General features: G+C 47.0%; 1 protein-coding gene across 1 annotated transcript in view; it reads left to right on the plus strand.

Annotated features, from left to right (window-relative positions):
• The window catches only part of NR1I2 (nuclear receptor subfamily 1, group I, member 2), a 41,651-nt gene extending 28,625 nt beyond the window's left edge, over nt 1-13,026 (plus strand). Inside the window, exons 5-9 of the mRNA XM_010845382.1 lie at nt 158-432; nt 3,125-3,267; nt 3,469-3,585; nt 3,933-4,038; nt 5,173-13,026. Of these exons, the coding sequence (XP_010843684.1) occupies nt 158-432; nt 3,125-3,267; nt 3,469-3,585; nt 3,933-4,038; nt 5,173-5,317 (786 nt within the window). The 3' untranslated portion in view covers nt 5,318-13,026. The remainder of the gene's footprint in view (nt 1-157; nt 433-3,124; nt 3,268-3,468; nt 3,586-3,932; nt 4,039-5,172) is intronic.
• The last annotated feature ends 303 nt before the right edge of the window (nt 13,027-13,329 follow it).

A 13,329-nucleotide genomic window follows, 5' to 3' on the forward strand; every position in this document is an offset into this window, starting at 1 on the left:
GGGGGTGGGGGGGGGGTTGTCCCCGCCTGCCACTGTGCATCCTCTCAGGGAGCAGCTGTGGCTGTGTGCGCCTGTCTGGGAACAGGGAAAATTCCTGTTTGGGAGAATATGTATTCTGTCTCTCCTCTCTTCTCTCCCACTTCTGCTCATGCCCCAGCTGCCAGATGTGCTCAGTAGTGGCCGCCAGATTCCAGAGCCTCTGCAGATTCAGTCCAGGGAAGAAGCTGCCAAGTGGAGGAAGATTAGGGAAGATCTGTGTTCAATGAAGCTCTCCTTGCAGCTGCGGGGGGAAGATGGGAGCGTCTGGAACTACAAGCCCCCAGCTGACAATGGCGGGAAAGAGATCTTTTCCCTGTTGCCCCACATCGCTGACGTGTCCACCTACATGTTCAAAGGCATCATCAACTTTGCCAAGGTCATCTCCTATTTCAGGTAGGACACAGGGGCTGGGTGGACGGTGTGGAAAGGAGCAGGACGTGGCCAGCAGGTTCAGAGGGTCTGGGATGGATTTCTCTGAATTTGGAGGACACTGGTGCCAAAAGACATCCCTTTACCTCTGCCCCCAGGGCACCTGGCCATGTGGGGGAGTGGAGCCCTCTGTGTGTGGCTCATTAGCTTTGTGACTGCAGCCTGCCATTTAACCTGTGGCTCAGCTGCCTCATCTGCTGCTGCTGCTGCTGCTAAGTCACTTCAGTCATGTCTGACTCTGTGTGACCCCATAGACAGCAGCCCACCAGGCTCCCCCATCCCTGGGATTCTCCAGGCAAGAACACTGGAGTGGGTTGCAATTTCCTTCTCCAATGCATGAAAGTGAAAAGTGAAAGTGAAGTCACTCAGTCGTGTTCGACTCTTAGCGACCCATGGACTGCAGCCCACCAGGCTCCTCCATCCATGGGATTTTCCAGGCAAGAGTACTGGAGTGGGGTGCCATTGCCTTCTCTGGCCTCATCTGCTAGACTGGGGCTAATGATGCCGGCCTTGCAGGGCTGTTAAGTGAAATAAGAAAACCTCTGGAAGAGCATTCAGCACATACATGTGGATGTTCAGACAGTGATGCCCCTTCTCCATTTTCCTGCCAAGGGGTGGGAGTCACAAGTTGATAGTTCAAGAGCAATGGAAGAGTTGGAAGGAAAAGCAAGGAGGCCCATAGAAGAAGAAGGCTAGGAACAATGCTGTGTTGCCAGCAGTCCACTGCTAGAGAAGGCTGAGAAGGAGGACAATGGGCTGGGACTCCCCAAACTAGGCATGTAGGCAACAACCACCAGGCAACTGGGGTGACTGGGAAGCTCTGGGCCCTACTAGTGTGGTGGCAACCACAGCCCCACAATAGGGAGCCTGTCACAGTGTGAGGCGGCATCGGGCATGTCTTCCCCGGGGTCAGGCCCACCAGGCTGGGCCTGGGCAGGTGGAAGTGAATCACACAAGGAGCCCTGACTCCATACGCTGGCAGAGGGCAGGTTCTTTTCCAGGAGCCCATGGGTTCCCCTGTGGGTGACATGCAGGACTTATTTACTGGAATGAGGGTGGTCACAGGCTGGAGTGGGGTTCAGATTGTGGCAAAGTAGGTCAAGGGAGCAGGGAGAGGGACCCACTTTCACCCATGGACCCAGCATATTCCCCTTGACCGTCCGATGACCCAGGACTTACCACCAGGGTGGGAGGGCACTCATTTCTTGTGACGATCAGCTTTGAGCACCACCCTAGGAGGCAGGTGTTACTCTCACCTTCATTCCACAGATAGAAAACAGGTTCACCGAGGTTAAGGCAGGTGCACAGGATCTCAGTTAATCAGAGAGGCTAGCTTTGGAAGCATACAGCCGTCAGAGCTGGCCCCCTGCCAGGTCCTGGGCGGGGCACTGGGGGGGACACAGAAGGAAAAGAGAAACTTTGTGACAGTTGTGGCTCAACATTGCAGATCTAAAAGAGGCTAAACTCCTGAGGAGACCAAAGCCAGGCACAGGTCCTCCTCAAGAACTCCCTCCTGGGCTTTTAGGTAGAATGCCTCCATTAGTGGGGAGTGGGGGGGCCCTTTCAGGTAGGGAGGGCTTCCCTGGTGGCTCAGATGGTAAAGAATCTACTTGCAATGCGAGTTTGATCCCTGGGTTGGGAAGATCCCCTGGAGGAGGGCATGGAAACCCACTCCAGTGTTCTTGCCTGGAGAATCCCCATGGACAGAGGGGCCTGGTGGGCTACAGTCCATGGGGTCGCAAAGAATCAGACATGACTGAGCGACTAAGCACAGCACAGCACTCAGGCGGGGAAGTCACTGTGTCAGTCTAACACAGGGCCTAGAAGCAGCCACTGTGGCTGGGCCTGTGCTCAGTGCTGGGAGTGGGCTTCAGGGCACTCAGCCTGCCTGGAGAGAAACAGTAGACATGGCTAATTCAAAACAGACAGCAGGAAGCAGACTGCCCTGCTGCATGGCACTCACGCAGGAGGCACCTGCAGAAAGACTGCACTCTGGAAAGACCTCTAGGAGGCATAGGGACTGCTTGGCCTGAAGGACTAGCAGGATTTACTTAAGTGAAGCTAAAGGGCTTCCCTGGTGCTCAGAAGTAAAGAATCTGCCTACAGTGCAGGAGACCTGTGTTTGATCCCCGGATGGGGAGGATCCCCTGGAGAAGGGAATGACTACCCACTCCAGTATTCTTACCTGCAGAATTCCATCAACAGAGGAGCCTGGCGGGCTACAGTCTATGGGGTTGCAAAAGAGACATGACTGAGCGACTAACAACATTTCACTTCAAAGGCGTAATCATTCCAAATGGGGAAACCTAGGCAGAAAGTATGAGGCTGGGGACCAGGAGCCCAGGCTGTGCAGGGAGCTGGAGGAGATGGGGCTGGGCTGTAAGGGGCCTGGACACCCAGCCACATCAGCAGTGGAGAGTCCCTGAAGATGGCAGGGGCCCAGAGGAAGATGGCAGTGAGGAGGAATCTGCTGGCTGGATTGTGAGCGGGAGAGAGTGGAGGCAATTCGAAGGCTACTGCAATTGTGCTCAGGGGCAGGAGCCCATCCCACGTCCTCTCTTCGCCACCCCCACCCTGATTCAGAATTACAGGAGTGGGTGCCGCCCTGCGGCAGCTTCCATGGAAGCCAGCATCCCCTCCTTATCCTTGCTGCCAGGGACCTGCCCATAGAGGACCAGATCTCCCTGCTGAAGGGGGCCGCCTTTGAGTTGTGCCAGCTGAGATTCAACACGGTGTTCAATGCAGAGACCAGGACCTGGGAGTGCGGTCGGCTGTCCTACTGTGTGGAAGACCCTGCAGGTGCCTGAGAGATTCCTGTCTGTCCTGGCAGAGGGTGGGAAAACATCCATGGAGGGAGGAGAGGAGCCATGCCAGGATTGGCGGGTCCTAGGATCGCAGTGCAGAAGATTGGGCCATGGGAAAGGGGGCCTTGGTGAGGGAGATCTGGGTCCTGGGTCAGCTTCCTGAGAAGTGGACCCTCCAGCCTGCACCCACCCACAGGTGGCTTCCAGCAGCTTCTCCTGGAGCCTGTGCTGAAATTCCACTATATGCTGAAGAAGCTGCAGCTGCATAAGGAGGAGTATGTGCTTATGCAGGCCATCTCCCTGTTCTCTCCAGGTGAGAGCTGCACCTGCCTTGCCTGGCTTCCCCTTGCCCTTGCTTGTTTCCCCAGGCTTGCTCACACCCCATCAGCTTCAGCCAAGGGCGGGGGCAGCATTCCTTCCTTTGCTTTCCCCAGGGAAGGTTCCCGACTGATGGCCCTGCCCTCCACTCACTGCTCAGCCAGGATGGGGACTACAGCTGTTTGCTCCCAGGCTTAGAGGGGTGATGCAAAGCCCTCTGGTCAACCCCCTCACCTCCTTGCCTGGGAATACTTGGTTCTGGAAGGTGGTTGGCTAGCCATTTGTCCCCTCTGGGATGGACCAAGCCTGTCTTGGCCCCCGTGGCCTTCCCCTCCCCACCAGACCGCCCAGGTGTGGTGCAGCGCCTCGTGGTAGACCAGCTACAGGAACAGTTCGCCATGACCCTGAAGGCCTACATCGAGTTCAACCGGCCCCAGCCCGCCCACAGGTGAGCAGCAAGCAGGGAGGGTGTGAGGGGGTATGAGCCCTGCCCCCAGGGCCCTGCTTGTCCTGAGGCAGCCTCTGATTACCAGGGCTTTGGGCCGCTGTTTTGTGGCCTTCATTGAGGTCTCCTGCCCAGTCAACTAGAACTATTTGTTGAGAAGAGCCAGCCCTGGTGCCAAGCAGTTTACATGCACGTCATATTTAATCCTGAAAACAGCCCCATGCAGCAAGTGCTACCATATCCTGCCAGGGACTGGAGGCTCAGGGTGTCTGACCCCGGGGCCCGCAGCCAGACAGGTGGGGTTGGAGGTAGGTCCTTGCTGGCCAAGTCTACAGCCCACACCCTGGAGCACTAACTGCCTAACCACCTCCCAGGACAAACTCCATGTAACAGGGGAGGAAACTCCTTGGTCCTGGTCACCTAAGGGAGGAGGGCTGCTTGTTTAGGGCTTGGCCAGGCAGGAGCTCCCACCCCATTCACTGGGCACCAGCAGCCCTTGTGACCTGGTGCCAAGCCTGGGCCATGACCAGGGAAGGCCAGTGCTGGGTGTGCTTGTGCGAATGTAAAACTTCGGGTCCTTACTTGGCCTGCTGCAGCTGGCTTTTGAGCTTGGCTTCACGGGATGCTGGGTGTCTTGCTTTGCTCAGTCCTCCCCTGTATGGAGCCAGGAGGCATCGTGGGGAACCTGAGGCATGAGGTGTGTCTCAGACACTGGATCCCAGGCTAGATCCAGGGAGGGATTGCTGCCTGCAGCCCCTGCCTCCACAGCTTCTCCCCTTGGTCCTGACGCTCATTCATTAGCTATGGCAGTGATGATCCCCCCAAACTGACCTGTTCATGCCGTGTCTGGAATGCCTGGTTTCCCCACGATGTCCCTGTGTGCGGAGACTGAAGCCCAGAGGAGGAGATGTGGGTGGGGAGAGTGGTCCACACCTCAAGGGTGCCAGGCTGCTCTGCCCCCTTGTCCACAGACTGCCGTGGAAGCTTAAGGAATTCAGCCGAGCCTTGTCTCTTGGCTTACCTAAGAGGTCCTGAGATGAAAACCCTCAAACGTGTGCAGTTTCAGAGGGGCTCCAGCTTTGGCGGGTGGGGGCAGGGCGGGCTGTTCCGCCAACTGTTCCTCTGACTGGCCGGCAGGTTCTTGTTCCTGAAGATCATGGCCATACTCACCGAGCTCCGCAGCCTCAGCGCCGAGCACACCCAGCAGCTACTGCGCATCCACGATGTTCACCCCTTTGCCACCCCACTCATGCAGGAGCTCTTCAGCACCACAAATGGCTGACTGGCTGCCTCAGGGAAGCCAGAGCCGGGGCCCTCGGAGCCGAAGCCACCGTTCCTGGGGCTGGACAGATGGACGCTGACAGTGCCCAACAGGTCCTGCCTCCCCAGGGGTCTCACAGAGACAGCCGTTATGATGGCGGGCTAGCATTCCTCAGCACCCAGCTAGGTCTGTGGAGAGCCAAGCCCAAGTGCCTTACATGGAGAGGTCAGGCCCTAGAGAGGTCAGGCCCTAGGTCAGGCCCTTAGAGAGGTAAGGCACCCCTCTCCCCTTAGAAGAGGCCCTGGGTCTGGGCATCTAGTGTCATGGTGGGAGAAGGGATAGGACACCTGGGGCTGGGGCATCTGAGGGTCTGTGCCCACACCCAAGTTTATTAGCTGCTTGGTTTTTTTCACTGCTTCATCTGCTACCCCTCCTTTCCCACTTGCCAGCCATTCCCAACCCACAACCTCCAGTCCCAAGTTGCTCTGTGAGTTCCAGGCCTGTGTGTGCTAATGCAGGTGCATTAGAGTTGAGGGAGTCCTTTAGAGAGAGGCCAGAAGGCCTGCACCGAGGGTCACAAGCTTGTCATAACCTCTTCTGTGTATTCTTCCCTCATTCTGTCTCCATTCATGGAAACACATCATTACACACTGACAATAAGCTACCTGCTGTGGGGAGTACACGCTGACTCAGACATGGATCCTGGCCTTCATGGGGGTATGTGACTTGATGCAGGTCAGCTTCACAACCGAACTGGGGCTGGTTCCTCCTGAGACTGGAACATGGAGGACTCCATGGTGGGGCTATATGGATGGCAGTTAATAAATGCGTTCCTGTTTACACATCCGTTTTCAAAGCTGAAGAGTATGACAGCCTTTCCTTTATAACCATTTTGAATAAAAATGTTTCTGCATTTTTCACAAATTACGGGCATCCCATACCTAAGAACCAGGCTTATCACCTATGATCCTATGGTTAATGTCAAATCAAGGCAAGAGGACTTAAATAATTAACTTTTGGTTAGAGATTTAAACTTTTTTGGCCTTCCTTTCTGGGGGAAAAAGAAATGTGGGGATGGTGAAAGAGAAGTAGATTTGTACATATTTCTATTTTTATAATACATATTTTGCTATTGCCCTTACACATCTGAAGACTTTTGGTGTGAGAACATAAAAAATGCATTATTTAACTTGGCTTGTTCATAAAAATAATTATTCCACATAAAAACTTTACATATCATTCAAAGTGTAGTAATTTTAAATGACTAATATTTTTATGCAAACAAAGCTACAAGTTAACTGAATTTTAAGGAACAGATATTCACTTTTACCATTTTTCAAGAAGGTCACACTTGGAGAACTTAAGTCATTGAGACTATACATCAAAGCAAACAAACATATTCTCTGTCACCCCTCCAGATTCCCCAGCCTCTTCTGCATCAAGGGGACGTAGAACACACTACTTTTTAGAAAAGAATCTGGGGGAAGAGGAGTTCTTTCCAAACACATTGCAGATTTTGCCCCCAGTAATTGTGTCTAATTATACTCATTTAGAAATATAAACATATTCCTGTACCATATACATCTCTTCTTTCCCATTGACATAATTTTGAGTGTGCTATTCACTCGAGTCTGAAATGGTTGTTAAGTGTGGACTACGGTAAGGTAAGAGCAGGGTGATTAAGGTGGGATGTAGAAACATCCATCTCCCAGTATTGATTTTAAAAACACCCAGGTAGTTTCACAAACATTGAATTGATATGTATGTATGGATTACACATATTATAAAAACTAAGTGTAGTCCAAGTGCAGTTAAGGTTCAAGGTTAGGTGCACCGAAGAGCTCACACAGGAGTCTTCCTTTCAGCAGCTTTGTGGATGTCCAGTTTATAGGGCTAAGAGCCAAAGTCAACTTTCCTACTCTCAAATGTTTGAATTTCCCTGTTACTCCCTTCACTGAGCTCTTGAGCAGTAGAACTTAGCATCAGTTTCTAGGCATCCCTGAGACCCCCATTCTTTTTCTAGGTCTTGCCTCAGTCAGGTGAGGATGGGGTCAGTCTCCAAAGCTCAGGAGAGAAGCCCAAGTAAGTTACTGCTTACCTTCTGGCTCCGTTAAGTTAGAGCCACTCCGCCACCAATCTCTACCTGGTCTGGACTTTAAGGATCCAGTTAAAGCCTGGGTATCAACAACTCGTGGGAAGGCCCACTGTGTCCTCTCTTTTCTGAAAAGAGGATGTAAAGAGAAACATACGCTTAATGGACCATTCCTTCACAGCCTGTGACAACTCGTGGGCTTCATCATACCATTTTCCCTGACAGCTTCAGTCTTCCCCATAACATAACCACAACCCTCCTAAACCTGAAGGTGCTAGTGTGGGTGAAATAGTCCTGCACCTGAGAGAGGGGTGAACACCCCATTGCTTTTGCTCACTTCAGACTTCTCTACAAAGAGGAGCTGCAACCTGAGTGCTCCCTTTCATAACTGCCCTTCTCAATGGGCACCCAGGGTCACTGCTCACCTGAGATATGATCTCAAAGGACGGGTTCATCACTACTTCAAAGTCCTTAACCCATTACACAAGTGACATCTTGCCACCCTTCCCCTCCCAAACCCCTGCAACTGGTAAAGGTGTTTATTTTATAAATATCAGCCAAGCCGACCACCACAACAATAAATAGAGGACCAGACTTTATCCAATATAAATTTGTTTTTATTGAAGCAGCAGTCACATGACTTTATATCTAGCCTTTAGATTAGGCCTGACGGAGTGAGCCAGCCCTAAAAAAATGTTTCTTTTTGCACTAAGAGACATAACATGTTTACATACATCATCCAGTATTGGAAATGAACAGACTCAAACACAACATGTGTTGGTTTACCTGGGAGGTACAGCCCCACTATTCGTGGTGTTCATATAATTCACAGATACTCCCAAAGACCATTACTAATGGGATGAAAGTTAAAAAAAAAAAAAAACAGCTACACCAGACCATGAACACAGGAATCAAAGACAGAAGCTTATACACATTTTTAAAAATTTGTCCCTTTCAGGCTTGTATTCTTTCTATTCAAAGCAATGTTTGCATAGCTTCCTCGACATCAACTCCAAAGGTTTCCAAGATGGAAGCTGCACCTCTTGGGGCTATACAATGGAATAAGATCATTTAAGAGAACGAGAACTAGTGTTCATATCTTGACTTTTGTTAACAGCTTCGTGTTTCTCTAATTGGAGGAATGAAGTGGTGATGTGACTACATAATGCATTGGCAAAATAGGGTGAAGGAAATAAGGTTGGGTACTGAAATAAAGACCACACACTTGTGAATTTTAATTTCATTTCCAGGCTAACCTACTTTTTATTTAATGCAAATTACAGTACCAGTTAACTATTTCCAAACCAAGTCACATAGAACGAAATGTATTTACAAGGGAATGGGGAAAGGGAAAAAAAACATTGAGCATACTTTTCACAAAAAAAGTTTATATTTAAAATGAAAAAAAAAAATCAGTCACAGAGGCATTCAAGTAGTAATAATGTTATACAGATTTTGCTTTTCCTTTATATCAAGACAGATTTGCACAAGTGTTTGCAATAGTTTGTATACAACCCACAGTCCTTTATATATATATATATATATAATAATAAATTTTGTTTTTTAGATTTGATTTTAAGATGGAAGTGGTCACGCTAATTGGTATGTTTACAGGCCCAAGTGATCCATCGGCAACACATTTATGAATGCAAATTTTACAGGCAAGCACATTTTCATACATCTATCTGTATCTGCCTGTAGACAGATATAGTAAGAAAAAAAAAACTTAAAAATCAACACAAGGAAGTCTACTTTGTCAAGTTAACCCCTTATGTACTGGTTGTCATTTTGCTTTTATTGCAGAGGTGCAAATGGAGCAACAAACTTGAATAAAACGTCATAACCCTTGTGAAAATAATCCAAACCCCAGAGATTACTTCCAAAGCCTCTCAAACACAGACCTTAGTCTGGGGCTCTACTCTGCTTCTAGTTGTCTTATTTTCAGTGGCTCAGGTTTCTACCAGAAAAGACAGATTTTACTGTAAAGCATACTTAGTTTATTTTTCTATATAAGGGATATAAGAGAGCAAGTGTTTGACTCTGTGATTAGATGATCAACTAACATGAATGAGAAATCAGATACAATTTTGGTTTAAAACAAAAACCCCCAAGCTCCTGGGGATCTGGCATTGGCCAAACTTCCTTTGGAAGATTCCAAAGTTAAATCCCTTAAAAAGGAAAGGGAAAAAGAAATGAAATGCCAGTGTCTTTATATCCACAGGGATAGAGAATACAATAGTCCTCTTAGAAACCTTTGCATTGGTGCAGACAAGATGACTGGTTAGGCAGGCTTTGTTAAAACACAAATAAAAAATATGTGTCTAAAAATTAAGAGGACTTGAAAAAAAGGACACAACACGTTGCTGGAAAGAAGGTGCAGTCTTCTGCCTTGCTGGAATGAACACATGATATTTCAAAAATAGCAAGCTTTGGTTTGGTAAAGTTTTTTTTTTTTCTTCTTCTTCTACTTGAGACATCTTGTATGGAGTACTTGGAGGCAAAACAAGTAATTTTGATGTTTTTTTTTTTTTTTTCTTTCGAAAAAGGCCTTCATGATGGGCACACAGTAAGAAACAGATTTTTTAAAAAGATAAATTAAAATGACATTTCATTGAACAGGGGTAGAGGTGACAGGAGGGAGGAAAGTTCCCTTGTGAAAACAAGTCCCCACCGCGTGGGCGGCAATCGTGCAGCGGCCGCTAGTAATTGCACCACAGCATTTTAGACCACTCGTGTATCAAAACCGATACAAGTATTAAGAAACATCGATTTACAAAAACCAATTCTCTCTCTCTCTTTTTTCTCTCATTTGGGAGGGAAGTAGATGAAATGGAGAGAGAGAGAGAGAGGGCAGAAGGCTCCCGGAATCTGCTGTCTGTAAGACCCATGGTTAGGGTTTGGGGGAAGAGACGAGCAAAATCTACTCTATTCCATATTCTCCGGCTAGAGGGCTCCCTGGCACTACACTAAGTCCCTGGATGAAATGGAACTGGTCACTGCTACTGAGGAGGAAACAGATGTTCAGAACCAAAACAAAGGTAGGGCTTGAATGAAATGAGATTAAGAAAATGATTATGGTTTCCTCTTTCCACTCCTGAGCATGGTTAACTGTGGAAGGGGCAAAGACACTGTTATGAGTGAGCCACTATTTCAAAGGGAAGGGGGTGGGACAGGGAGACATGGATATCAAGACCAATTAATATCTGCAAAATGAAAAACGGAAACAAAAAAACAAACACATGGAAGCGAAGGCACTCCAAACTATATAGATACACTATACATTGCTAGAGTTATTGTTACAATAATACAGGCCGGTACCTACTGTACAGAGTTAAAACTATATGGCTTTAAAAAGCTCGTCTACAATTTGTCTGATTATTAAACAGAATCACTGCCCTGAACAGTAACTTTTTGCTCATTAATAACAGTTCCTGGGTCCACATATTTACATACAAAACAATAGAACTTAAATTTAAAAACATTGAAAGAAAATATAATGTACAAGCTTGAATTTGGTGAGGAGCTTTTATTATTATTATTTACAAAAAACATTATTCAGAGACCTGGATCCCACTTGTATAAAAGAGTTCTGTGATCCCACCATGATCCTTGAGAAAGAAAAATCACGAACCTCAGCCCTCACACACACACAATTAAAATGAGAGAAAAACTTGACTTTTCTCTCTTCTCTTACCCCATTTACGGGGGAAAGTGTTTCCTAAAAGAAGCACAGATTTTTACATTCTCCAGCAAGTATATCAAGTTCAGAGTACTGTCTGTGTCCACATGTTTGGCTGGGTAGTTTGGTCTCAAAGTAGGTCCACTTCTCTGTCACAGACCTGCCATCCAGATTCCTTATAAACCCTTTCTGAAATGGTCTATCAAAGCCATTCCCTTTAAGAATTAATGCTGTCAAATACTTTGATTCAGACTTCTTTCAAATCTTAATTTGCTCTCAGAAGCTCATTATGAAAAGTAAAATGCAATTTGTTTGATTTGGTTTGAGTGAGTGTGTCTCCTTTCTCACGAACTCTGATATAACCAGAGGTTGGAGAAACCCTTCTGTGGCTTAAGAGCTTAGCTAGACAGTGAATGAAAACTAGGATGGCTCACAGGTGCCTCTCTGGGTACTGGTTCACGTCAGCAGGCAGTACGACTCTCTTGGAGAGTCACACACACTTGGTTAAGAAGCAGGACAGGGTGCCGGAACCTGCGTGAGGGCTGCCAAGAGACTTCCGAATCACCTGGAGGGCGAAGCTCCTAACATGACCGAAGGTGACAAGGAGGGTAAAAGGTTACACACAGTCTGGGGCTCAGCTCTGCAGCCCTACAGTTATCAGCTAACCTTGGAAAGGTGTGTGGGGAAGGAAGGAAGGTAGGCGGGAAAGGCGGCCATCACTCAAGTGATCTTTAAATGTAAAGTACAACTGATTGTGCCTTAAAGATTCATAGGTCAAGTAATGGCCCATAAGCACCAAGGTGTCTAAGGTTCATTTTAGAGTATATAAGGCCCACATAGATGTCAACCTTAAAAATATAAAACAAACCAGCTGTGAAAATCTATTCCCTTACTGCCAACGTAATCCTTCAATTCTCCTTGCTTTCCAAGGAATATTGCTTTTTCTTCAAAAACAGAGACTGAGTCTTACACTGTTCACTGATTATATGAAGAAAACAAAAACTCTTAACTAGGTGTAGGGGGAAACATCCTCATGCTTCAACTAGTCAATTTTGATATTGTGGACAAAAACAGAAAGACAGAACAAAACAAAAAAAAACCCAAACAAAAGGCAGTACTGAATCTATGTATATAACACATATACACACATTTATATAATCAGTTTTCCTATAAAGTCAGCAGGTACAAGTGACTGTTTATATCATTTTGATGTGTAGTTTTTAATATTCCTACCATCTAAAATCATCATGGCCTATCTCACATGCATCAATAAATAAAATTTAAAAAGCTTGAGGTTAAAAAAGCTGAAATTAAATACAGATTCTGGATTTGGAGTTAAAATTAAAACTATATGCAGAATGTGGCAATTTCTGCAAGCTCAATTTGCAATTAAAAAATACGAAAAATAAACCAGTAGACTGTTACAATTCACATTATTTAACTAAGATGTCCTCTCAAGTGTATCTTTCCAAGGGAAGCAACTTTAGATTAAAAAAATCTGGACAAATTCATTCACAGTGGTGAGATCTGCCCGGCCCATCCTTCTCCTCCAGGTTCATCAGCTTTTGACCTCTGCAGCCAGAGTGGCCAGCTCAATACCCTTCTCAGTCTTCTCCTAGGTCACTGGATTAAAACTGTACTAAGTTTTATAGAGAACCTTTGGTCAGGCAAACAAAGACCCACACAAAGAGCACACACGCTTCTCCCCTAACAGCTTCAGAAGTTTCTTTACCTACAGAAGTTTCTTCACCACTAGCACTGATTAAGAGTAAAATAAAACCTTGACATCAATTAAGAATTTTCCCCTTATAGATTCAAACTTTATTGACCTCCCGGGTTACAAATGACACACATTTCCTTTGTCTGCCACACCTGCCATTGACATGCCAAAGGCAAGTCTTCAAGTACCCGAGGATATGGATTAATTTTACAAGTGACATTTAAGTCCCCATTGAGTTACACCTGCTAAGCTCCCAACCAATTTCAAGCTGTGCACTATACCCAAGTCTTACACTTGACTTTAAAAGAAAACAAAGTTCAAAGAAACTTCAGCACAGAACAAAGTCTTCTTCTTTTGTGGAAGGGGCATGAGGCAGGAGTCCTGTTTTTAAAGTATACAACAGCAGACTTTTGATAAAAAAAAGATTGTCGTGGGAGAGAGATTGTGTGTTCTAGTGCTCTGCTTTCCCCCTCCCCACAACCCCTCCCACCCCCTGGATCTCCCTCAAGTGAGAATACAATGAAACTGGTTTGTATTTATAG

The sequence above is a fragment of the Bison bison genome, unplaced genomic scaffold (assembly GCF_000754665.1).
Source record: "Bison bison bison isolate TAMUID 2011002044 unplaced genomic scaffold, Bison_UMD1.0 scf7180017864215, whole genome shotgun sequence".
In the NCBI taxonomy this organism is placed as follows: Eukaryota; Metazoa; Chordata; class Mammalia; order Artiodactyla; family Bovidae; genus Bison; species Bison bison.